The following is a 24,200-nucleotide window of genomic DNA, read 5'->3' as shown; positions in this document are numbered from 1 at the left end:
GCTGGTTTTATGATTTTAAAAGAGATTCTCCCCATATTTAATGTATTCTGGTTGAGTCCTGTGGTAAAGCCAAAGGTAAATCAACCACATGCAGCCTTACTTTTAGTAATTAAAATAATAAAATAGGGAAAATTTGTGGACATTAATCAAAATGTCTCTAATGTTCAAAGCCTCAGGGACCCCTGTGCGCTTTGGGGGACCCAGACCCCAGGTTGGGAACCACTGCAGCAGATGATGGACAGGCACACAACCAGAATAAGAACATTTCAATCAATCACAGTTTATTTCTAGATGGATAGATAAAAACTTTATTAATCCCCAAAGGAGAAATTCAGGTGTCCGGCAGCAAAAACAATCACAACACCAAGCACACACATAAGTATAAAAAGTAAAATGCACAGATAAAATGTAGTACGGTTCAGACATATCTGTTAAACAGCCTAATAGCTGAAGGGATGAACGACTTTTTAAACCGTTCTGCAGCAGCGAGAGGAGCCTGTTGCTACGGTTACTCTGCTGCTTTGTCGTTGTGACATGCAGCAGATGTTTGGGATTGCTCAGGATGCCCTGCATTAGAGCCATCATCCTCCTCTCCAACACACACACAGTCCACTTTCCTCCCCATCACACACACATTTATCAGCTTATCCAGCCGGTTCCCATCCCTTGTGGTCATACTGCCGCCCCAACAATCCCAAAGAAGACAACACTCGCCACAACAGACCGATAGAAAATGTGTAACATTACACAACTCAGGCTGGGGGGCAGGGGGCGGGGGTCTTCCTACGCCCTCGTGTCCCGGGATGCACTCGGGGCTGCAGGGAGTGGAGGTTCGGTGCCTGCCTGGAGTCCTGTGCGGGGTGCTACTGGGCGCCGTTTGCCCTGGGGGCTGCCCTCTGTGCCGCATCGGGGGGCTGGTGAGACCTCAGGGAGAATGTATGTGGTTGTGTAGGTGTGTGTATGTGGAAAGGGTCGGGTCTGGGGCCCACCAGACCCTAGACTCCCTGGGCTGCCCCTGGTGGGGCTGGGGGGTGAATGGGTAAGGGTTGGGGTAAAGAGTTTTTTTTTTTTGTTAGGGGGGGGCACCTGCGGACATGTTCTTGTCCCTGGGGTGCCTAGCCTTGGTGTTGGGTTGGCATGGCCCACGGTGGTTTTGCCTGGGGCGGTCGGGCCCCGTCGGGTTCCTGGGTGGGGCTCTGCTGGGGGGAATGGGTGGCCCTTGGGCCTGTGGGGTGCCTGCCCTCCATGCGGCCCACACCACAGCGCCCAGTGCCCGCTGGGCCTGCTCGCCGTCGCCCTGGGCTGCCCGGTGTGTGTTGGTACGTTTGTCTGCAGGTACGTTTGATGACTATGTAATTTTTCATATCATCATCATCCTATTTTTCTTTTGGTATCACGTAGTACTTATTTCGAACACTGAAGCTGACCAAGGTGCTTAACATAAAACATAAAAATACACATTAAATATAACAGAAATTATAGACGCATGTTTGACTTTTAAAACTTCTACAGCTGGTGACTGAACTCAGTTTTAATTCCACTCTGGATGCACTGATTATATATATATATATACATATATATATATATATATATATACATATATATACATACATACACACACACAAGCAAATATATGTATATAAACCCACACACGTTTTTCCTAAAGATACACATTTTTTATGTATATTTTAATGTCTATTTTACTTCGGCTTAATCTTAAAACACTGAGTCAGCGATAAAGTTTGAATGGAATAAATCAGCTTTTGGGTTCTTTCATTTTTCCATTCTGGATTAAAAATAAATTCCTCTGCAGACTCGTGATCATTTCTTCCAGAACGAGGTCATTTGGTCGTATTTTTGAGGTGAGTGGAAACTAAATTTGCCTTCACTCTTCTTTCAAACACATGGCAGAAGTTCTACAAAGACTTATAAAGCAAATCATTAGCAGAAGGAAGGAGTTTGTCTGGAAATAGAAACACAATGGAAAGGCGAATTAGGAAATCTGGTTTTATTCTTTAATCTGTGGACCTTTTCTGACAGACATCTGCAGAAAAATAAAAACAGTAAAACTAAAATGGATTAACACATAAAAAATATTCAGATTTCCTCCGTTCACATGAAATGAGATTGAATGAATAACACGAAGAAGTCTCTGTAGGGCCTTGTCATCTTAAAGATAAAAATGTGACAAAAAACTCAAAGTAAAATATATACAGTCCGCTCTTTTCACTCATCTTCTTCTTCTTCTTTCACCTTCTTTTTCTTCTTCTTCTTCTTCTTTTCTGATGTCTGGGAAGTAAAAAAGCGAAGCAGTTAAAACATGAAATGCTTTTTAAATGTGCTTTGAATAATCTTCCAAGACTGACCTCAGTCACTGTGACCTCCTCTTCTTCCTCCTTCACCTCTTCCTCCTCCTCTGCTTTCTTGTCCTTCTTCTTTTTCTTCTTTTTCTTTGGAGTCTCCTCCTCTGCTGCTTCTTCAAGCGTTTCTTCTACAACGAGAAAAGAAACCATCTTTAACCTCATGAAACAGGACACAGAAGACGGTGTTGATCTAAAATCCACCCACCTTCTGGTGCTGCTTCTTTTTTGGGTTTCTTGGCTTTAAGGGCCGGTGTTACAGGCTCTTCTTCCTCCTCTTCCTGCATCGCCTCCTCAAACTTCCTCTTCTTTGAGGTGGAGGGAATGGTAGAATCTCCAGAGGGGTCATAAACTCTCACTTCACTGGGAGAGGAAACAACACTTTAGGTATTTCCATGCAGAAAAGCGCCACCTTCATGGAGGCGGAGCAGGACTCCTCACCTCTTGTGCTGGTATTTGTCTGCCTTCGCCATCGCCTTCCCCGTCCCGCTTATTCTCCGGATCTGAAGATAAAAGGTGAAGGAATCAGACGACGGTTTAATGGAAGGACACAAGAAATAAAAAATCTGAGGATAAACCGAACAACCGGGTCTGAAAAGACCAACGATGGCGGGTATTTACATGGTGTTGGAGCTGGGTCCGCTACTTACTCCTTTCTCCTCCAACTGTCGCAGTCTGGCCTCAAGCTTGGCGCGATTCTCGGCTCCCATCTCGGCGTTGGTGTCCTCTCCCAGAGCGTCGTAGCGAATAGCCAGGGCTGCCTTCGCCGCCAGCATCCTGGAGATCTGCAGACGTACCCTGCGTCACTTTCGCCGTGTTTTGGCCGTTTAGTCAAACGTTAACTCAGCCCGTCCTTACCTTGCCTTTGTTCTTGGCTGTCGTCTGGCCCACTAGCGAGGCGTGGTAAATGAGGCCGTACTTGGGGGTGTCTTTGCGGGTCTTCAGGGCTCTGAACAGAGCCTTTTCTGCTCCGAGGATCTGCACCGTGGAGGCCGGGTGCTTGGCCAGATTCAGCAGAGAACCTTGACAAGAAGCAGAAAATCAGGGTGAGAAGATTTCTGGTTGCCGAGCAGCTGCTGAGATACACACATAACTAGAGACGAGCCGACACCGATACCAGCATCGGAAGTAAGGGGATCGGTATCAGCGAGTATTTCTGTCTAAACACCATCCGTTACCATGGAAACGGAATCATAATTCTTTGTTTCAGGCCAAACACCACCACACACACAGGAAGTTACGTCGAACATGGCAGCGCTGGCAGCCATAAGTAAACGTTTTCCTCTCGGACCCCTAATCCCAGCTCAGATGAGGTAGTGACTTAAAAGCATCAGTCATATTCAGGAAAATGACGTATCGTCCTCGTCATCACTGCTGGGCTGGTTCCTGGTGAACTCTCCGGCGACTTACCGGCATGAGAGATAAGACGGGCGCCCACCAGCTCGCCCACCATGACCGTCAGGTTGGGAGCGATTGCCATCATTCGGTTCTTTAAGTAGTCGTAGAGCTGAGCGCGGTACTCCGAAATCTCAACCACCTGCAGAGAAGAAGAAGCATCAGGACCGCAGCAGAGAAACGACGCCGCCTTCGGCTCCCGAGTCATGTGACAGTTCAGAAGAGGTAGTGACTGAAAACCCACACATACGCCTTCAGGATGAGGACACATGTCGTCATCATCATCACCGTCACTGACTCTCAGGTAAGAAAATCAATGAATCCAGACACACCTGATCACACAGGTGTCGGATGTTCCCAATGTCCTGCTCCGACACCTCTGTTCCCATGGAGATCTCCGCCGCCAGCTTGACCTCCGCTTCGATTTCCTCTGGCAGGATGTCTGACAGGTCAGTGCTGGACACGTTGGTCCGATCACCTGGAGACAGTGTGGAGACGCTTAATGTCCACTCAGGGATTCAGGTGCTGATCATTTGCATTAAAAACTATCAGAAACTCTAAATGCAAACGCTTTATAGCTAATCAGACGATACAAACCCAAGTCATGAGGAGCTCTTAAGACCCTGTAGCTGCTTTTTAGAGCAGAGGTCCTCAAGACCCACTACCTGGCAGGTCTTAATGTCTCCCTGCTGCAACACACCTGATTCAAATTAAATGGGTCTCTGACAAGCTCTGCACAAGTCAGCTAATTAACTGTGAAATTGAATCAAGTGTGTTGCAGCAGGGAGACATCTAAGACCTGCAGGATAGTAGCGGGTCTTGAGGACCAGGGTTGGGGACCTCTGTTTTAGAGGATGTTTGGGAGGAGCAGAGACAGATAATACATTTATTTAGCTACTGTGAGAACCTGTTGGTAGAGCTTCCAGTCTGACAGGCAAAGAAATGAGTTCTGATTGGCTGAATTTTAACTCCGGTCAAAACAGTCGATTTCATAACGGCATAAACCAGCAGAAATGTTGCTGTAACAACGTTCTCCGACTCAGCTTTCTCCACTGGTGAGTTATCTCTGTGTCGGAGAGGATGAACTAAACCAAAACGCTCCTACGCTTCAGGCTGGTCCTCACAGCTAAAAGCCTCGACGTGAAGATGATTCCCCTCTAATCTGTAAGCCTTCTTAAATGTGAAGCAACATGTTGGTGTAAATTCTCTGTCATCCAAGTCAGGGTTCACAAAAGAGCTTCAATAAAGGCAAGCGGACTTCCAGATGAGGGGTGAAACGAGTCCAGTTGACCTTTAAGGTTTTAGGATCACCCTGACCGTGACGACTGAGAATCTACACCAACGTATGTGGAGCACCGCCCCCATGTGGCAGAGAAAAGCTACGACAGGAAGTCAGCTGTTTGCAGGCTGTTGTGAAATAAAGATGAAGGACTCTCAACCAGGTTTAAAGGCAACAGCAACCACATGCAGTTTTGTGGCTTTAAGACAGAGGTGTTAACCGCAGGTCTTCCAGGGCCGTTATCCTGCAGGTTTTTGGTGTTTACCTACTCCAACACACCTGACATAAATGAATGGGTCATTGTGCAGAAGATGACAAGAAGCCATTGATTTGATTCAGGTGTGTTGGAGCAGGAAACAACAAAACCTGCAGGATGGTGCCCTGGAGGACCAGACCTGAACATCCCTGCTTTTACGTTTCTGTTTAAAACAGCTGCAGCGATTTCATCATACCGCTGCAAACATGCATGTCAAAGTGCTGCGGCATTTAAGATCTTTCTAATCCAACCCAGCCCACTTTGTTATGTGGTCATGTCGCATTTCATCTGACTTTTACCCAGAGAGGTACAGAGGAAGCCGTCACTGCTGCAGAAAAGGCTGATGTTAACATGCGTTTGTTTCCTCTGGCAGCATGTCTGATCAGCTGCTCTATCTCAGCTCCGACTGCGCAAGAGCTTCCAGAGAAATAAACATGTAGCATCCATATTTACTTTTTCTTTTTCTGTGCTTGCGGGTCACTTCAGGGCCGTGTGCACATTTAAATTAAACCAAACGCACTGATTTCTGCAAAAAATTGGAATTCCATAACCATAAAAAGGCCCTTATCATCGAGAATGTTAAACTAGGATCATTTTGGTACCATAAAGGACTCGCCAGCTGATTCAGAAAAAGAATTGTTTGCATGTTTAGTTCAGTTTCTCAGCTGCGATCTTCTGTTCTATCGTTTTTCAGAGTTAAATAAAAATGTAGATTATTCTCACCGATTTTGCGGACAGTTTTACAGTAAGCCAAATTGTCTGTGACGACTTTTCCCAGCTCTGGGAAGTGCCAGCCGTACCACTCTCTGCAGCGCATAATGTAGTTGTTTAACTCCTTGTCCAGGTCGTCCAGAAGAGCTGAAGAGACAAAACAAAAACAACTCTAACTCAGATAACACGTCCACAGGTACAAGAGCTTTTACCAATCACTGAAAAAAAAAATGATTTCACTTCATTTTTCGAGCCAAAACTCCACCAATGCTTTTCTTCTGTTTCAATAACAGCTGGTGAAAGTTTTTCTCTTCTATGTCGTTTGTTGGACCAAACAGCAGCATAGAAATTAATGTATAAATGAGGACGTTCTCAGACACTCTAATCACCATGTTTGTTAAAACATGACAGAAACAGACAGAATTCATGATCATAAAGAAAGCAAACACTTACAAATGGCCTGAACGATCATCGTGTCCACTTTATCGGGACTGAACTTGAGCTTATAACGAGATAAGCTGGAAACAGAAGGAAAGAAAACATAAAAACTTTCAGTCAATTCACACACAGACACAGAGATGGTCCAATGGAGGTCCTGCCTCAGCGGTAGTGACGAATGCTGAGAAAAATCTTCATGGATATTTCAGACAGCAAAATGTAATCACAGGCAGCAGCTGCAGGACTACAGATAAGACTGATCTGAGCGTTACCAACCTGTGAGCCAAACCCAGAGACATGGCACTCAAGTCCCTGGGAGGGAGTCCAGAGATGAGGCTCTCCATCTGGCTCCGGATGCATCTCATAAGTTCGGCTACAGCCGGACTGTGGACACAACTCAGGTCCAGCTTGTCCTGCAAACCAAACCTCATTAGAGACGACTCTTGCTTGGAAAAAAAAAGTGTGACTGTTGCATGACTTACTTTAATAACGCCACCAAGTTTTGCATCACTGATGGCTAGCTGTTCGTGAGCTTCTTTAGCAACGACTTTCTTCAGGACCTTCTTCAAACTTTTGCCAATTTTTCCCTCAACAAGAGCAGTGGCAGCTTAGTGGGAGAGATCAGGAAAGGTGCTTAAAATTTGTTTAACACCTCATTAAACTGGCTGTGGAATCAAATCTAATCACAGTCATTTCTATCCATGTGAACTTGGTGATGGGCCTACTTTCGTTCTTTGCCATCTCAACTACTTTTTGGCATGAAACACTGGTCTCAGGGGTAGTGACGAGTACTGTAAGATGCTTCATGCTTCATCAGACACTGATATGCATCACAGACCAGATTTCAGGCGAACATGAAGTGCACAGAGACAGAAACATACCTGCTAGGGCCTCTGTTGTGTCCTGGAACTTCTCAAAGTGTTTCAACTTCACACTATTAGAGCAAATCAAAAGTATTTATAAGTAAACGTGAAGAAAATCACGCCAGTCAAGGGCAACATATTTTCTCTGTCCTCTGGAATCAAAACATCGCTGACTGTGGTGACAACACTTACATTTTGTTGGCTTTTTCTGGAGTTTCAAACTCCTTATACAGGCTGTCAACTCGCTGCAGTTTGGACTCATCGAGGACCTAAAACAGGCAGATTTGATACGAAAAAAGTCAAACCTGAGCAACTCTGACGGCGTGCACAAATATTCTCCAGGATGACTTAATATCTGTGTCCTTAAAATACAGCTAAAGAATGCGGCTAAAGAATCTAGTAAAGTATCACTAAGTATGAAAATGAATGCAGAGTTAAACATGCCAAGATGTGCACACGTGGTTACAGGCCTTCAAATAAGCTAACTTAAGAGTTAGCTTAAGCAGTGGAAAACATAAGTACGAAGAAGAAATAAGCACAGATTAGCACATTCGGGTTTGTCAGTACAAATGTACAACTTATTCATTTTGCCACCAGTAGAAGTATAATCTTAAAAAGCAAGAGGAATGTGGGTAACAAAGCTAATGTTCGTGGCTAATCTAAGCTAACTCCAACAGCAAATGAGAGGAAATAGATTTTTTTATATATATAACAAGAGAGCGCACACTTACTTTGAATATCGCATATCCAGCGGCGGTCTCAAATAAAACAAGCATTTTGTAACAAGCTTTGTTGTTATATTTTATTTAGGCGCTCTCTCTCAGTTGAGAGCCTTCTAGTTCTCCTCTCACCACGCCGCTGCCTGAGGATCGCACGCGGGGGAGAGCGAGTGAGAGGAAACTCCTGGGTTGCCAGGTCCGTTCTCAGCACTGGATTTCACGCATCAGTTCATTCACATATCAGCACTTCATCTCACTTTAAACACATTTTTATTATTATTTAAATCAATAAAACGTTTTAAATAAATAATAAAGAACTGCTTCTGACTTTTGTCTTTTAAAAAAGAAAGAAAAAACGCGTTTACAATAAAATATGTTTATATCACGTTAATTTCACCAGTTGGCGTACCATGTAGCCCCGCGACACTTTACCTAAATAAATACTTTATTTATTCCCTTTATCTGTACTTGGTTCAGTTGTACCTTTGTAGTAATTTATTTCAGATCGCTCAAAAGATCCATTTCAATTTCTGGATCTCCACCCAGATTTGGCAACACCACAGACGTTTCCAATGAAATCTCGCGAGAATCTTTCGAAAACGTGTTCGTGACTTTTAATTAAAAAAGTCTTATGAAACAATAAAGATAATTTAATTTTAAGTTTTTAACAACGTGCAATATTACTTAAATTTCAAAGTTTGCTACTAACATATTTATCTCTTTTTTATGAGCTTCCTGATAATGCGGAAGTGACGTACGTACGTGAACGCTAGACCAGAAGCAAAACACGCCCATGTGAGACCTGCATGGTGTCTAGAGAAACTTGAGCTGGCTTTCAACAAACTTCTCTGAGCACGTGAGGTGGCTGGTGGACCTGGCGATATGAACGAATCGGAGCGGTATCCTCCGCCGGACTTCGGCTATCCTCCGCCGAGCTCCGTTCAGCCCTTCCAGCCACAACAGCCGCCCCGGTCCAGCAGCTTCCACCCCAGCATGTGGAGCTGGACGGAAACGTCGTCAGCGCCCACCTGGAATTACGGCGTCAGTCCGGGCTGGTATCATTGGGAAGCGGTGGGACCAGGTTATGGCTTTCCATCGGGCCATGGAAACTATGGACACAAACGTCCGTTTAGTGAGTGAAATATACGGGATTTCTATTAAATAATTTGGCTGATTTCGTAGACTTTCCCCTCTACAGCCATCCACGAGGAGTTGGTCGCATTTATAAACGTTTGGCACTGATGTGACTTGTGTTGTCATGTCTTTGTTTTCAGCTCAAAACTTTGGTCATGAATGGCATCAAGGTGGACATCCAAGAGGAAAGCACAACTATGGACCTCCGAACCAACAAGGCAGAAAGGTGACTAATCTCAGATGGTTTTTATTTATTTTTATTTTATTTTGTGTTGCTTTTAAAAATTGACTTTGTTTTTACATTGATCTCAATGTAATATATACATAATTTTACACTGATTTTATGCTTTTTCTTAACACAGGTTTTGTAGTTTTATTAAAAACTGTATTTATTGCACTATTTCAGCTGTTGTTGTGCTGTGTGGTGAGTTTTAGTTGCCTGTATGAATTTTATTATTTGCCGTCATCCTGTGGTTGTAGCTTTGGTGGAAGCTCGAGACAATTTTCCCTGAGTGGGACAATAAAGTTAATCCTGAATCTTTGCATTTGAGCGATACTGAGAATTAATGCAGGGATACATTGAGCTGATCTTTTTTTGACCCTCAGCAGAAAATGAAAAAGGAACCAGAGTATTCCCACTACTGTGACACCTGCGACCGAGGCTTCAAAGACCAGGAAAAGTATGACGAACATGTTTCTCAGCATGTCAAGGTATTTGAGTGTTTCTAGATTAATTTAATGTTATTTGATTCATGAATTCTTTACAATTTGCTGACTGCTTCGATCCAATCTCATCCTCAGTGTTCGGTGGCCGACTGCAGCTTCATGGCTCATGAAAAACTGGTCTCCATCCACTGGAAAAATGTAAGTCATGCATGTGGAGCTATAACTTGCTGTGTTGTTCTTTTTCTCATGTGTTTGTTGTGTTGTGGCCGTAGAACCATGCACCGGGCGCTAAAAGAATCAAGCTGGACACACCGGAGGAGATTGCTAGGTGGAGAGAAGAGAGACGCAAGTTAGTTTCACAACATGATGAGCGGAAACCTTCTTCCTGAAGATGTTGCTTATGTTGTCCAACAAGCAGCTTGTAATGGCTTTATATTTATTTACAGAAACTATCCAACGCTTCAAAACATTGAGAAGAAGAAAAAAGTCCTGGAGGTGCGGGAGGAGACGGGAGGTGTTCTAGAAACAGCTCAGTTTGGGTAAATGTCTGAAAAAATGCTTCACCTTCATATTTTTGCCTTCGTCTTTTGTATTTTCTTTTTTACTGCAACCAGGAATGAGGACCTGTTTGATTTGCCTTGATGTTGTGGGAGTCTGCAGCAACATACAGCACCGTTCTCCTCTAACTGCTCATTTATTTCCAGACGAATGAGAGGCAGAGGCAGAGGTAGAGGCAGAGGCAGAGGTCGTGGGTGGAATAACAGAGGATTCCACGGGCGACACCCACAGGGTCCCTACCCGTCAGGCAACAGAGCTCCAGAGACAACCAGATCTCTCCACCAGCCGTCCAGGACCGGGGACCCGCTGGGAGTTCTTGCCAGCAGTGACCATGGTGAGTGTATCATGGCTCTGCTGCTTGGATTGGCAGCTTGACTATGTAATTAGGCCCTAGATGGTTAGAATCCACAGCACTTCATCTTCCTCCATCATTCTCAGCCCTGGCTCACCCAAGCCTGCTTACTCCGCCCCGTCGGTACACGCCTTTCACAGTGCTGCTATCATGCTGTAAAATCTGCAGGTAATTCAGTCGTAGAGGGTCTGATATCCCTGCTGTCCTGCTACTGAGGACGTCTGAGCAGGTGCAACCCGCTTTATGAAGGACGCCACCCATCCAGCTCATGCACGGTTTTCCCTGCTCGCCTCAGGAAGAAAGCTGGACAACCAGACTCGAACATAGTTTCTACCCAGAGGTGGTTCCACTGGTTAATCCTTACCAAGTGCACTTTGATCCACGCTGCTCCGTCATTTATAGCCTTTTAAAACACTTTTAACATGATGGCTGTTTTATTTTTATTCTGTTTGTCGCTGTTGGTTCTTCTTGTTGGGCCCAAGTGCAGATTTTGAATGACAAATAAGTGAAATCTGATATTTTCAGATTTCTAAAATTAAAAAGCAGCAGTGATGAAAACATCTGTTGTGTTCTTCCAGATTCTGATAAAGAAGACCCGGCTGGTGAATCCAGGACTGGTGGTCTGGTTGTGGCCCCCAAACAGCTGAGCTCAGCCCTAGGCTCCTTAATGGCCAGCTATGGCTCCATGAGTGAGAGTGAAAGCGACGAAGGACCAGAAGGTGAGCTGACTTCTCTACATGCAACACATAATTCTTCAAGACCTTCTGATGAATTCACTTCGATTCCGGAGAACTCATGTCTGTCCTGATTCATGCCAGAGCGTCGAGTCCTCCCTGCACGTCGAGCAAAACACAACTTATCTCATGTTAGTGCATCACAGAGAACGTTAGCGTGCCGCGTGCAGGCCTGTCTGGTGGTGCTGCATCCTCCACGTTGTCTGGAAGCCACAACCATGAATGTTAGAAGTGTGGTGAAGCTTTATAACCCGCACCACCAGCAGGGTTTGGCGACTTTTTCCACAAACATTTAAATGGAAAATATACAAAAAGTTGGAGGTTCTCTGTAAAGTAGAAAAATAATTTTTATTTATGATAAAAATGTGTCTGAAAAGAGGAAAAAAAATGATCCTCTTCAGCAGGAATAAAGGCACAAAGACGTTTTTGAGGCATTTATTTAATTTTCATCATTTGAGCCTCATAGTCTGACAACCGAGGCTGTCCTGGATAATAAAATATGCATAATTAATCAAGAACAGGTCTGTCAGTTTGTTTTTATTCCATTAACAACGATATGCAGTCAAATAATCATGTTGTCTTTGTGTTGAAGCCACCCCCATTCAGAGAGCCCAAGAACTGGTCCAGGAAAACCAGGCCATCCTGAACAGGATACCAGCCCACGCTGATGGAACCTTTAGAGCCGCGGAAACATCCACAGAGGTCGTAGAGCCTCCCAGCATGGCCCATCCTAACCCTGCCCCCAACAGGTGGAACAACAGAAGAGACAGAAGGGGTCGAGGACAAAGACACCAAGACACAGCGCAGACACGTCGCCCCACCTTACTGGAAATGGTACGGAGATAAACGAGTGCTTGGTATCAGCTGGAACTCGGGTTTGGAGTATTTGTGTCTGTTAACGTTGTCCATCTTCTTCTCTCCACGGTGCAGTTACTGGCCCCAGATATCCGCCATGAGAGGAATGTCCTCCTGCAGTGTGTACGCTATGTTGTCCGCAACCACTTCTTTGGGCTGGAGACTGGACCTCGGGACCAAGACGAGATGAAGGACAAAAACAACCCGGCTATCACGCGTACAGAGGACGAGCAGACTGAGCAAGGGACATCAAACGTCAGCTGTTCGCCCCCGTCGGCAGAGGGGTGTCCAGCAGAGGGCAGCACTGAGGATGGAAGTCTGGAGCTTTTAGAGGGTTCACAGAGGGGCCCTGGAGATCCTGCTGCAGAGTCGACATTCAGTGTTAAAGATGAGCATTTAATCAAAGACCACAACCATCATGATCAGACCACCGAAGAGAAAATCCCGTCTAATTTGTACGATGATGAGATATGGGAATGTGATGGAGGGGGTGGGGATTACTCCACATCTTTAACAGACATGTGACTGGTCAGACCTGTTCGTAGAAATGTTCATTCCTTTTTGTTAAGATGGGCCTGTGAGGTAAAATAATTGGTTTTTGTTTAGTTTTTGTGAAATGAATAAATCTGAACTGATGCGTGAACAATTTATGAATGTTTTTATATGTGGTTTGCACATATAAACAGCTTGATGACTTTTTAGCTTATAAAAATGTTAGACTCACTTCCGGCTTCTTCCGCCTCTGCAGTGCTGCTGGCAGCACTCGTGTCTGTTGCTTGAAGTCATTTTGTGGGTATGATGCAGAGTGAAAGGACTCGGCTTCTTTAGTCGACCCTGGAGATGCCGGTTCTGACTGCAGGCTGCAGTATGAGCTTGGCCGTTGTGCTGTAGCTCAGTTCCAGGGTGTTACCAATCTTCCTATAAACTAGGTCAGTTCTGTTTCTCACATCCACAGAGAGATACCACGAGGAGTCATGTCAACATCCAGCGGTCAGCTTGAGAGTTCTAACCAAAGCACCACATCTAATGGCCCTAATCCATGATAAGCATGTTTGTAAGGTCCAGTCAAGCCGGTAAAAACATAAACATGATAAAACAGGTGGCTGTGCTCATTTGAACATGTACAGGTATCACTGTGAGGTGTACCCACTTGTGTCTTGTGTTGCCAGATATTTATACAAAAAGTCTATTAATTTTCAGAAGACAGTACATGTTCACTGCTACACAAGCTGAACACTCAACTCAGTCAAATCAAACTTTATTAATAAAGAGCTTTTCATGCCAAAGGCGACACAAAGTGCTTTACATGATAAAAGAAGCAATTCATGCATGTTAAACTAAAACAAGCCTTCACACACCAAAAAAGTTAACAGCAATTAAAAATAAACCAACACTCATTATAGTCTCTTTCACACACAGCTGCACACACACACATGCATACACACAAACAAAGCAGCCCCCCCCCCCCCCAATTTCTGTCTCTAAACTGAATAAAGGAATAAAATACTAAAAATGATAAACATCTGGCCAGATGCTGCTGTGAGGAAACAATATCACCAGGATCCATCCACACCAGGAGCCAGTCCACTCATCTCTACAGAGGCTGTCGCCATAGCAACCACCCAGATCAGGACAGGCTGGGGTCTACACCACAGGGCCCCAGCCACCCAGACAAGGGCGATCACCATGGCAACAACCCCCAGACTGGAGGATCCCCATGAGGAAAACACAGGAGCTAAAACAAAGATTAAATAACCTTAAGAAACAATAAGAACAACTAAGAGCAGCAATAATAAAAATACACATAAAGGACTTCATAAAATAATAATGTGCTTTAAACGTAAGATCATATAAATTCAGTTAAAAGCTAAGCTAAAAAGGCCTTAAGCCTCTTTTGTTTTTTTTGGTTTTTTTCCAGGCTCATTGTATGTTTTGGTCCTTTAGGAACAACTAAAGTCCGGTACTAGAGGACCTCAGGGTCCGCGAGGCTCATAATTTAAATGCAATTCAGATAAATAAGGCAAGGCAGTTTATTTGTACAACACATTTCATGTACAGGACAATTCAAAGTGCTTTACATAAAACAAAGGCATTACAGATATTTAGAAATAGTAAAAGCCATCAACACATAATCACAATAAAATAATAAATTACATAAAAATGATTAAAAGCAAGATAAGTAAAAAAAAAGTTAACATGCAGATTTCATGCAAATAAGAAGGTCCAAGACCATTAAGACCTTTATAAACCACTAAACCTTAAAATCAATCCTGGAAGGCACTGTGACCCACTGCAGCGGTTTTAAAACTCTATCTTATATCCAAGTTTCATTTTAGGAGGTGTGCAGCAGCTGCCCCGCCCCTCCGGACTGCCCAACACCACAAATCAAACGGGTGCCGTTGCTGAGCAACCACCTGAGCTGTCAGTCAGCTTGTGTGATAGCAACGGTAAAGTTGACAAACGGTTAGCGAGTGAAAAAGGCGGTTGAAAGGCGCGTTATGCTGCTGTAGGTGGATTATTATGATATTAAATAAATCCTTCTGCGGTGTCTGGCTGCTAAGTCGCCTTTAATCATAAACTTCATCATGGCTGGAAGTTGTGTTCGAGTTGATCCACCGTTTGTTGAGTTCAAGAATATGGAGGTCGGGGTTGTTTATAAGACAACAATTACGGTCATAAATGTTGGAAAAACCGTCAAGAAAATAACTTTTGAGAAACCATCGTTAAAGGTAATGTAATATGACGTGTTTTCAAAGAGTTTCATGTCTTTTAAAATAATATTATCTAAAAATAACAGTTTAGCTAAGTTGTCATCAAGCTAACTAGCAAAAAAAAAAAAAAAAAAAAGCTAAACTTTAGCTAACGGTACAACAACTTCTGTTATTCAGTGCAGGTTTAACTGTTTTCATGCTAACACAGTTTGTTTTTATGCCATAAGAGACAGGATAACAACGTAATAACTGAGTTTATAGACAAAGTTTTAATGTTTTATGAGACACCTGCATTAATTTTAATAATAGACCATATTTCCTTATTCATCTGAATTCAGGGGAGTTTTTCAAAAACTAATTACAAATCATGCTTGATTTTCATCTTCAACAGGAGCCAAATCTTTTAGCTTTTTTCCCTCCTCCTGCTTGTCTAAATGTTAGCCATTTAAATCTAATTCACGTTTACTGTTCAACTTTCTGTTTTCCTGCAGTTGTTTAGGTTCATCTCATGCAGCCGAGAAGCGTCCCTGGCTGCAGGTCTGTCTGTTAGTGGACTGCTGGAGTTCAGGCCAGAAGCTGAGGAGGAGGTCAGAGACTGTATTCACATTCATATAGACGATGGAGAGACAGTTCAGGTACCAGTGTTTGGGTGAGTATACGACACATCTCGCTTCACACACCTTAAACAGCAGCTAAACCAGAAGCTCCAGCAGGATGAATCAGCTGGGTCCATCTTTTCTGTTTCTGACCTGATAGACGTGAGTTTGTATGATGAGGTGAGTCATTTCAGGCGGTCAGGATTACTACACACATGTGGAAATGTACACGTATGTACATTTAAAATAGATCTGGAAAAGTTCTTCTGATGTGGAAAACTGGATTTTTCACCTCCAGATACCTGGAATGAAATGTTTGCTGGTTTCATGATGATCTGGAAGGTGGAATACATGTGTAAATGAGTAAATATGTAAAATAAATAAAGTACAGAAATAACAAAAATAAAGAAGTTTAAAATAATAAATTACAATTGCAAATTTTAATTTATTGTATTTTTTATTTTTAAGTAAAAAATCTTAATTTTTAAAGAATCTGTAATATTAAAAATTGTAACTGAAGAAAATATTGTTGAACCTTCACTTATTTTCTCCAGAAATTTCAGGTTGTTCTTAATGTTTCTGAAAGGCTAGTTAGATATAATAAAACATAGTAAACGTCTTGATAATGTACTTGTACTTCTTTTATTATTATTATTATTATGTGCTGTTATTTTACTGGAGATGGGATTGTGGAACCTGAACTAGAATCAGTCTGACACTCCTGCCTTAAAGTTACCTGGAAACACACATTTGTAGCTCAAACCTGCATCTGCTTGTGTTCTTGTTGTTTCTCCTGGTTCAGGTTTCCCAGGACTTGCTGCCTCTTCATGGACCCACTGCTAGATTTTGGCTGTATTACTGCCAGCAGTCAAGTGATAAGCAAAAAGCATCCTATAACCAACCAGGGATCAGCACCGGGTAAATTAAGAGCTTAATCTTTTATAGATATTTCCTTTTTGCATTTTAGAATCTATAATTAAGTCCAGGTAATAGTTGTGTTACAGTCAGTTCATGTAATATAAATAATGACAGGAAACATAAAAGGTGAATATTACATGCTGTCCAATAGAAAACATATTAGTGAGTGTTTACAGGTTCAGTGATCACATTAGAGTCTGGGGGTTTCTTTTAGTTGAGCATGCCTTTTACAGTGTTATAAATATAACAGTTGTCACTGAGCTGATTACGTCAAAATAAGTGTTATTCACTTCTTTTCATTCAGCTGGTTGCACACATTTACATTCTTTTAAATGCTTTTTTTGTAATTGTACTTAGAGTGAGGGGCTGATTAATGCTTCTAATGTCTGTATTATCATTTAAGGTGTATTCCAAGTCGAGTATTCGGGTGGAGACTCTTCACTCCAGCTGTCACCGTCCAGCGGAGTCGTAGCAGCTGGCGCCACCGAGTGGCTGAAAGTGGAACTGCGCACAGACAGACCGAGACACCTTCAAGAGGAAGTTCTGTATGTTCAAGTTTATATTTTACTTTATAACAGTTATTTAACTTTTGCTGCTTAACTTAATAATAACTGAATGAATAAATGGTTCATTTTGCACATATTAAAAATGAAAGCAATAGCTAAATTTATATAACAAAACATATTCAACAACTTTAATCCTAACCATTTCAAATGCATAAGACAAACAACAATTGTATATATATATATATATATATATATATATATATATATATATATGCTGTTCATAATTGCTTTTAAGGCCAGCTAGTGTGCTTTTTTTGAGGAATTTGCCACAAATGTGAAATTATGCATTTTTTTAAAATCTGTTAATTAATGTAATTAATTAGCCAAATATTTGATAGATAACAATTCATATTTGTCACAGAGAAAAATATATATAGGATTTCTCTGCTTTTATCAAGACATACTGAAAAATTTCTTATTTTAACATTTAAGACTAAAAAAATGTGCGTGTGAGATTTATTCCAGAGGTTTATGATACGAGGTGTGTTTTCTTTCTGAGGGTGAAGCTCCAGAACTGCTCTGCTGTAGTTCTCAGGGTCACGGCTGAGGTGGTGGATCCATGTCTGGAGATTGTGGACCTGAAGGTAGTTAAACTTCATCTGGTGACGAATGTGAAAACTAACCCAAGATTCTCCAGTTAACATCAGGGTGTCCTGTCCTTTTCCAGGGAACTCCACTGTCCTGTCTGTGGTTTGGACCTGTCTACTTTGGGACATCCAGTGTGCAGGAGGTGGTTGTGAGGAACAGTGCGCCTCAGGCGTGTGACTGGGTCTGTTTTGTCCAGGAAGACGCAGCTGGGACTGAGATGGTGAGTGATTCTCTTTGTAAATGAAGGTGCAGCCTTCTGCTGAGAACATGATCAACCATTAGGAGTTTGGCTGTGGTGACTGCAGGGAGCAGACCTCCAGCGGAGCACAGACGCCGCCCTGCTGGAGGGAATGAAGAAGTGCAGCCCAGGATTAAAAGACGTCTCTCAGGTGTTGTTTTGTGTGCCGAGACAAGGTCGCCTGGGTCCATATGAGAAGACCTCTGTGGCTGTATGCTTCAGCCCCGTCTGGAAAAGGTTTGTGGGTCATGAAAGCTCTATAAACAATGAGTTTCAGAGGGAGAAAAGAATGCTCACTCCCCGTCGGGGAATCGAACCCCGGTCTCCCGCGTGACAGGCGGGGATACTCACCACTATACTAACGAGGAGCTGGTTATGAGACAGTGTACATCGTCCTGTTTTATCATGTGTGTCTTGACAGGGAGAAGCGTGACTACTCATCCAGCCGGCAGGACTTTTGTCTTTTCCTTTTGTTTGACTCTGTGGAGAGAAAACACGGCTTCACTCACCGTAACGGTACACAGCACACACTTTGCATCTAATACCACAGAAGTACTTTGAGGACTGGTTTGACCAGCGGTTCATGTTTACCTGCCTCATCAAACGGATGAATTAAATAACGGCTAGAAGGGACGTTTTGGCTTCTCTTTGTCTCTGTAGCTAACAGCAGTGTGGAGCTGGCAGTGACGGGCTCCGGCATCCCCGTCTCTTTGGTGCCCTCTCCCTCTCGGCGGTTTGATTTCCTCAGCTGTGTCACAGGCCAGCGGGTGGACGTCCTGTGTGTCCTCCAGAACCTCTGTCCTCAGCTTCCGGTCAGCTTCCGCTTCCGAAAATTAGCACACTTCAGCGCCAAGCCGTCTGCAGCCACCCTGGGCCCGGGGCAGTGCCAGGTGAGTCTGGAGGCAGCTTCAGGTAGTTCTTTCAGGATCAGCTGTGCTGATGCTTCAGAAACTCTGGCCTGTGTGTGACTAGAGGATTCTGACAGCAAGTCAACAGACATGACGGAGCATTTCATCTAAAGAAGGTGGAAAGAAATCACTGCAATGAGCAAAGACTTGAAGTAGGAAACAGCTAATTATGAAGTAAAGCCTGGGTAGAAAACTCCCAGACCTGACCCATGATGGAACTAGTTTCTCTGTGTTGTGTCTCTACAGGATGTAGTTTTGACCTTCAGTGCGCAGCAGCAAGGCAGCTTCCGTGTACGTCAGAGAGTAGATGTCTTGGGTTCTGTTGCTTCTCGGAGAGATGTTGCCGAGGATTCAGCAGATCTGGACGTTTGCAGCTTCCACACGATCACGCTGCACTTTTCTGCCTCCTGCCACAGCAAGACGATGCACCCTCGGCCCGGTCAGTGTCAGAAATAAAGTCACAGAAACATGTTTCCTTTAAATGAAACGGTGCGGACAGCAGATCTGATTTAGGTTCAGAGGATCTGTTATTAGAACGAGACGTGTTGGTGCTGAGCTGGATTTGCTTGGTTTAAGATTCTTTGTGTCTTTGCTGCAGCAGTAAAGAGTCCAACCAGATTTCATCCCCGGATTGGGTGCAGTGACCTGGCTCGTTACCGCGGGATGGTGCATGCTGCAGTGCTCAGCGCTGATAAAACCCAACTCCACAAACATCGCAGAGAGAAGAGCCAGAACTCAGACGAGGAGTTCCTGGTCTTTCCTGATGATCGAGCTTCCAGCGTCAGGCCAGCTTCCTCCCCCAGACAGTACAGGTGGAGATTAATGAAGCACACTTTCACTTTTCACTCGTTTATTTATGTTGAAAACAACTTTAATTCCCTCCTCTTGTCAGAATGAAATGGCCTGGAAGGCTAGTTTAATTACAAACATGATAAATTAGAAGAAGTTGAACCATGGCTTGGGTTTTTAATCTTTAGTCTCAGGAATTTCTGTTTTTAGTCTCTTTAATGGTTAGTTTGCAGATAGATTAGGAGGATGTGATGATCCTGCATGTTTCCAACACGTTCAGGACCATCTTTACTGGCGTACCTCGCTACCGCTACGTGGACACCGACTACGCTTTCACTGAGGAAGAGGAGAAGCAGAGACAGCAGCACCGGCAGATTTACGCAGACTTCATCGGACACCTCAGACAAACACGACTCCAGCGGATCAAGGACAGGTTGGCTGTCTCACAGATGTCATGGGATCTAAACGTCAGTCTCAGGGTTGCCTTCTCATTATTTTCTGTGTTTTTATTTTAGACACAAGGAAAGGCTGGATGATCTGGACATTGTTCCATGTCAAGGGCTTCTTCCCCCTCCGCTCTCCATCCGTGACCTGGAGAGGAGTGAGAACTCAGAGATGAAGTTAAACTACAGCAACGTTCCCTTAGAAGCCAAATCCAGCTGTCCTCACGACAAAGCTTCCATCAGCCTGAATGACAGCAGCCAGGTGGGATTAAAGGTGGTCCTAAAAATGATCTGTTTAGTCACCGATGTTCAGATTTTCCACTTTAATGGAAGATTTAATCTTTCTGTTTTCTGCAGGTTTCAGTTGCTATGAATGTAGTTCCCTTAACCAGCCAGGAGGAGGCAGACTGCAACAGGACTCTGACCCCCCAGGAGCTCTACCAAGTAGAAATAAGTAGGATCAAAGAAAACAGAGCAGATGCAGTAAAAACAAAATAAAAATGTTTTAATTAAATATTAAATTTGTTAAGAAGAATAAATAAAAATGATATGAAAATAAATGCATAAATAATAGTAAATAAAAATTAATAAATAAAAAATAAATGAAATAAAAAAGACTGGACGCCACAATAAACATGAAGGAGTTTAGATTGTTTCAACTGATCAGTATGTAAAGTTTACATCATATTTGCTGTCCTAATATTAGAACGAAGGACTAAAAGGAAAAAATAAAATACTTAACTAACTCAGATTTTGTTTCTTCAACAATAAAATAAAAGATCTGATCTACATTCTGTCTATCATTATTCCACCCGCCACCCCAAACCCCAAACCCTAAAGGTTAATATCCGTCTGGACCAGAAAATGTCCAGCATGAAAACAGTTTAAAAGGTCAAGTTGGTTAACTTTAGTTAAGAGAAACTAAAAATTCTGACTCTTTCTTCAACAGGTCCCCTGTTCATAGACTTTGGCAGCGTGTGTGTGCAGTCGGTGTGTGTTCGAGTCCTGAAGCTCATCAATCGTCTGTCGGCGTTCGTCTGGTTGCAGCTGGAGGTTGACTGTCCTGAGCTGCAGGGCTCCTCACCGCTCTCATACGTCCTGCCTCCCCGCTCTCACACATCCTTACCCCTGACATTTCAGAGCAACAGGACGGGCTCCTTCTCCAGGTCGCTTAACATCATTTCACTCACTGATCCTTCAGTCAGACTATCAACATGCACCTTTTCATTCTGTCTCCAGATCCTTGTCTTACTCTGTGAACCAGCAGCACCCCGGTCAGATCCTGGTCCAGGCACAGGTCATCCCCTTGTCCCTGGAGATGTCCACCAACCAGCTGGTGCTCCACCCCACCCCCTCAATGTTGGCTGCATCAGGATACAGGAGCTCAGTTACCCTCCGAAACCAGTGCAACCATGCTGCAGAGTTCACGTGGCGGCCAGTCGTCACAGAGAGCGGCATCTTGTTTTCTGTTCGTCCTGCTGCAGGTGCTGCTCAGTTTTAGCCTCCCTGGAGGAATCAGGGCTACATTTCTAGGACATTATATATATAAACAATGATTGTTAGCTGGTTAGTGAGTCCTGTTTGATTTGCTTAGGGTGGTTTCATGCTGACAAATCAACTCTGAGCTCCTTCATTACAGGGACGGTGCTGCCATACAAGGAGCTGGACTGTGAGGTGGTGTGGCATCCCTCTTTTTCTGCTCCTGCAGAAGGAGACTTTGATCTCTGCGTTCGCGAGGGCAACATTCAGCGTTTGCACTGTGTTGCAGAGGTTTGTTTCTCTGAGTCAAGAAAGAGAGCTCATCACTGGACTAATGTCTTAACCTTCCATTACATTTTAATCAGATTCTATATTTTCTGTTCTTTTCCTGAAGTCTTAATTAAACATCTGGGACCTGTTTTAGTTAAACACTCCATCCTTCTCTCCTTCAGATCAGTGTGGCACCAAACTGACAGAAAAATACTCAAATCCTTCGTTTCCGTTTCATGACCTAGTTCGGGTTTTGGACAGATGGTATTGCCCCCCCTCTTATACGAGCTCACTCTTACATGAAAGACCATCTAACTTTGTTCTTTTAGTTTCTGCAAATACAACGTTGTCGGAGCAACAGATAACGTTGTTCTGGTTGGTGGTTAACACTGCACGAAGATGTACCATGTTTTTTTCCTAGCAGAGGTCTCCACGTTCAGGCTTCCGGTTTAGTGGTTGTTCCTACAGATTCTGTCAGACCATCTCTGTGGAGCCGGCTTCCAGTTTGGCTTCAGGAAGCAGAGCCTCCAGTTATCCTATCCCTCTCTGTGGAAAGTGCACCGTGCACCTCTCTGCTTTATAAAGATGTGACATTTCTGCTGTCATTCTCAGAAAACTGATATATTCAAGCCATCGTTTTCCTTTCCATGTCGTCTCCTCTCAGGTTGGAGCTACCACCGTCCAGCTGGCAGAGAAACGCATCATGTTTGTTTCTGTTCCTCTCAACTTAGCATCTGTCAGGACTGCAGTCCTGCACAACACTGGACGTAACCATGCCTATTACCAGGTACCCAACCTCGTCTCCATCTGCTTTTACATCAGTTTAACATTTAGCTTTTCTATGTTATCAAGCTTCTTTCAGGTTCCTATGAGTGTTTATGTCAGACTGATTAAAGGCTGCAGCACAGCCACCATAGAATAGTTTTTCTCTTTGTCTGATTCAGGAGTTTGTGGAGCTTTCTGCCGACGGAACTCAGACACACCAAATCATTTTTTTATTGTGCTCTTGGGAAGATCCAGATCACCTTATGCCTGTGTTTACTTGGCAGATTGTGGATGTGTATCCTCTGCCGGGCATGGTCCTGAGTCCATCTGAAGGTGTGGTACCAAGCAAGGGCCAGGTGAAACTCAAGATCCACTTCAACCCAGATTCTGTCATCAAATTTGATACCAAAATCAAGGTTAGCGAGAGAAAAATCAGGTGCGTCATTTTCTTCCAAGACTTCCGTGTGTGAAACATGGTGGTGTGTGTGTTCCAGATCGCTCTGAGGAACATGAAGTCCATCCAGCTCAGACTGGGAGGATCCGTGGAGCCTCCAAATATCAGCATCGGTGTGGTGAGTGTTTGTGTGCTGGCATTATTTTGGATAAACACACTGAAAAGAGAGTAACCTGAACCCGAACCTGAACGCCTCCTTCTTTTGCAGCCTCAGCCGTCTGTTTATACTGTTGGAACAATGTTAAATAAACAGCTGAGATGACATTTATTGAACAAGTTCATTTCAGTTTACTAAGATCCAAGTTATGTTTTAAGTTTGGTGTTTTTCCCTCATCGACTTGTGCTAATTATTCTTTCTTTTCAGTCCTGTTTCAGGTTCTGTGGGGTCCATGTTGGTTCCCAACGAGCTCTTCCATTCACTCTGACCAACCACTCGCCAGCTGCAGCCCAAGTCACTTTAGATCTGTCGCAGTATAAAGACTTCTCCATCCAGCTTCCTCTGCCTTCAGTGGGTATGTATGTTTTACCTTTATTTGTTCTTTGGTCTGTAAGTTCATTAATGTCTGATTGTGTGAATTTTTCCAACAGACAAGAAACCGGGTCTAAGTGTTGTGAAGGTCCAGGGCTTCAAGACTGAGGAATGCTCCCTGGTTTTCTCCCCCACCCAGGTGAGCTATCCTAAAATCTTAGACTGTTTTAATTTAAATTTATTTCATCTTGACTGGACAAATTAATGAACATTTTATAAGATATTATTATGTAACCATGCTGGACTATAAGGCCTGTTTCCATTCGTTGTCCCCATAAGATATTTTAATGAAGCAGGAAAACTATTATACTGTATATATAACAGGTGTGTATTGATGGACTCAGACCTAAACTTTGAGAACCACATGAAGGGAACCACAAAATCAGCCTACTGTCACCTTAAGAACGTATCAAGGGTAAAAGATGTGATGTGTCAGCAGGACCTGGAAAAACTAGTCCAGCTTCCATCTTTAGTCGGATTGATTATTGTAACAGTGTTTTTACAGGTTCTACCTAAAACATCAGTCAGACACCTGCAGCTGATCCAGAACTCTGCTGCTCCAGTCCTCACTAAGACCAAGAACGTGGACCACATCAGTCCAGCTCTGAGGTCTTTACACTGGCTGC

At 43.5% G+C, this 24,200-nt stretch overlaps 3 protein-coding genes and 3 non-coding genes across 8 annotated transcripts in view; 2 read left to right on the top strand and 4 right to left on the bottom strand.

The window, feature by feature from the left end:
- Positions 1-1,993: 1,993 nt before the first annotated feature.
- Positions 1,994-8,200, bottom strand: nop58 (NOP58 ribonucleoprotein homolog (yeast)). 2 transcript variants are annotated; one of them, XM_041978481.1, is made up of 15 exons: positions 8,034-8,199; positions 7,495-7,571; positions 7,321-7,373; positions 6,922-7,046; positions 6,716-6,852; positions 6,455-6,519; positions 6,014-6,148; positions 4,088-4,233; positions 3,771-3,897; positions 3,219-3,382; positions 3,011-3,145; positions 2,802-2,863; positions 2,569-2,723; positions 2,367-2,491; positions 1,994-2,289 (listed from the first exon to the last, which is right to left on the bottom strand). In XM_041978481.1, the coding sequence occupies exons 1-15, from the start codon at positions 8,076-8,078 to the stop codon at positions 2,227-2,229; spliced, it is 1,614 nt and encodes a 537-aa protein (XP_041834415.1). In that variant the 5' UTR covers positions 8,079-8,199; the 3' UTR covers positions 1,994-2,226. The 2 variants fall into 2 exon arrangements, with proteins under 2 accessions (XP_041834415.1, XP_041834414.1); XM_041978480.1 differs by having other exon boundaries at positions 1,994-2,491; positions 8,034-8,200.
- On the bottom strand, positions 3,658-3,740 carry LOC121635944. The gene has a single exon (XR_006009575.1). It is a non-coding gene; the product is annotated as a small nucleolar RNA SNORD11B (small nucleolar RNA).
- Positions 3,965-4,048, bottom strand: LOC121635943. The gene has a single exon (XR_006009574.1). It is a non-coding gene; the product is annotated as a small nucleolar RNA SNORD11B (small nucleolar RNA).
- A 206-nt stretch (positions 8,201-8,406) lies between the features above and the next one.
- On the top strand, positions 8,407-12,963 carry nufip1 (nuclear FMR1 interacting protein 1). 2 transcript variants are annotated; one of them, XM_041978478.1, is made up of 10 exons: positions 8,407-9,153; positions 9,296-9,381; positions 9,762-9,866; positions 9,957-10,019; positions 10,094-10,170; positions 10,268-10,360; positions 10,526-10,713; positions 11,310-11,450; positions 12,058-12,299; positions 12,396-12,963. In XM_041978478.1, the coding sequence occupies exons 1-10, from the start codon at positions 8,904-8,906 to the stop codon at positions 12,843-12,845; spliced, it is 1,695 nt and encodes a 564-aa protein (XP_041834412.1). In that variant the 5' UTR covers positions 8,407-8,903; the 3' UTR covers positions 12,846-12,963. The 2 variants fall into 2 exon arrangements, with proteins under 2 accessions (XP_041834412.1, XP_041834413.1); XM_041978479.1 differs by having other exon boundaries at positions 8,408-9,153; positions 9,765-9,866.
- A 1,808-nt stretch (positions 12,964-14,771) lies between these two features.
- The window catches only part of LOC121635378 (cilia- and flagella-associated protein 47-like), a 46,065-nt gene continuing 36,636 nt past the window's right edge, over positions 14,772-24,200 (top strand). Inside the window, exons 1-22 of the mRNA XM_041978477.1 lie at positions 14,772-15,049; positions 15,523-15,680; positions 16,430-16,545; positions 16,949-17,090; positions 17,611-17,695; positions 17,779-17,919; positions 18,005-18,174; positions 18,359-18,453; positions 18,598-18,827; positions 19,092-19,284; positions 19,444-19,657; positions 19,915-20,067; positions 20,150-20,351; positions 20,435-20,531; positions 21,027-21,243; positions 21,317-21,561; positions 21,717-21,847; positions 22,491-22,613; positions 22,876-23,007; positions 23,086-23,163; positions 23,410-23,557; positions 23,634-23,713. Coding sequence (XP_041834411.1) covers positions 14,906-15,049; positions 15,523-15,680; positions 16,430-16,545; positions 16,949-17,090; positions 17,611-17,695; positions 17,779-17,919; positions 18,005-18,174; positions 18,359-18,453; positions 18,598-18,827; positions 19,092-19,284; positions 19,444-19,657; positions 19,915-20,067; positions 20,150-20,351; positions 20,435-20,531; positions 21,027-21,243; positions 21,317-21,561; positions 21,717-21,847; positions 22,491-22,613; positions 22,876-23,007; positions 23,086-23,163; positions 23,410-23,557; positions 23,634-23,713 — 3,294 coding nt within the window. The 5' untranslated portion in view covers positions 14,772-14,905. The remainder of the gene's footprint in view (positions 15,050-15,522; positions 15,681-16,429; positions 16,546-16,948; positions 17,091-17,610; positions 17,696-17,778; positions 17,920-18,004; positions 18,175-18,358; positions 18,454-18,597; positions 18,828-19,091; positions 19,285-19,443; positions 19,658-19,914; positions 20,068-20,149; positions 20,352-20,434; positions 20,532-21,026; positions 21,244-21,316; positions 21,562-21,716; positions 21,848-22,490; positions 22,614-22,875; positions 23,008-23,085; positions 23,164-23,409; positions 23,558-23,633; positions 23,714-24,200) is intronic.
- On the bottom strand, positions 18,234-18,305 carry trnad-guc. Its single transcript has one exon. It is a non-coding gene; the product is annotated as a tRNA-Asp (tRNA).

The sequence above is a fragment of the Melanotaenia boesemani genome, chromosome 24, assembly GCF_017639745.1.
Source record: "Melanotaenia boesemani isolate fMelBoe1 chromosome 24, fMelBoe1.pri, whole genome shotgun sequence".
Taxonomy (NCBI): domain Eukaryota; kingdom Metazoa; phylum Chordata; class Actinopteri; order Atheriniformes; family Melanotaeniidae; genus Melanotaenia; species Melanotaenia boesemani.
This window is presented reverse-complemented; position numbering and strand designations above follow the sequence as displayed.

Coding starts and splice junctions, on each gene's coding strand:
- nop58 (XM_041978480.1), bottom strand. CDS start 8,078: ATGCTTGTTTTATTTGAGACCGCCGCTGGATATGCGATATTCAAA. Junction 6,149..6,454: donor GATGATCGTTCAGGCCATTT/GTAAGTGTTTGC, acceptor TTGTCTCTTCAG/CTCTTCTGGACGACCTGGAC. Junction 3,383..3,770: donor CCGTCTTATCTCTCATGCCG/GTAAGTCGCCGG, acceptor CTTCTTGTCAAG/GTTCTCTGCTGAATCTGGCC.
- nufip1 (XM_041978478.1), top strand. CDS start 8,904: ATGAACGAATCGGAGCGGTATCCTCCGCCGGACTTCGGCTATCCTCCG. Junction 10,171..10,267: donor TGGAGAGAAGAGAGACGCAA/GTTAGTTTCACA, acceptor ATTTATTTACAG/AAACTATCCAACGCTTCAAA. Junction 11,451..12,057: donor AAGCGACGAAGGACCAGAAG/GTGAGCTGACTT, acceptor TTTGTGTTGAAG/CCACCCCCATTCAGAGAGCC.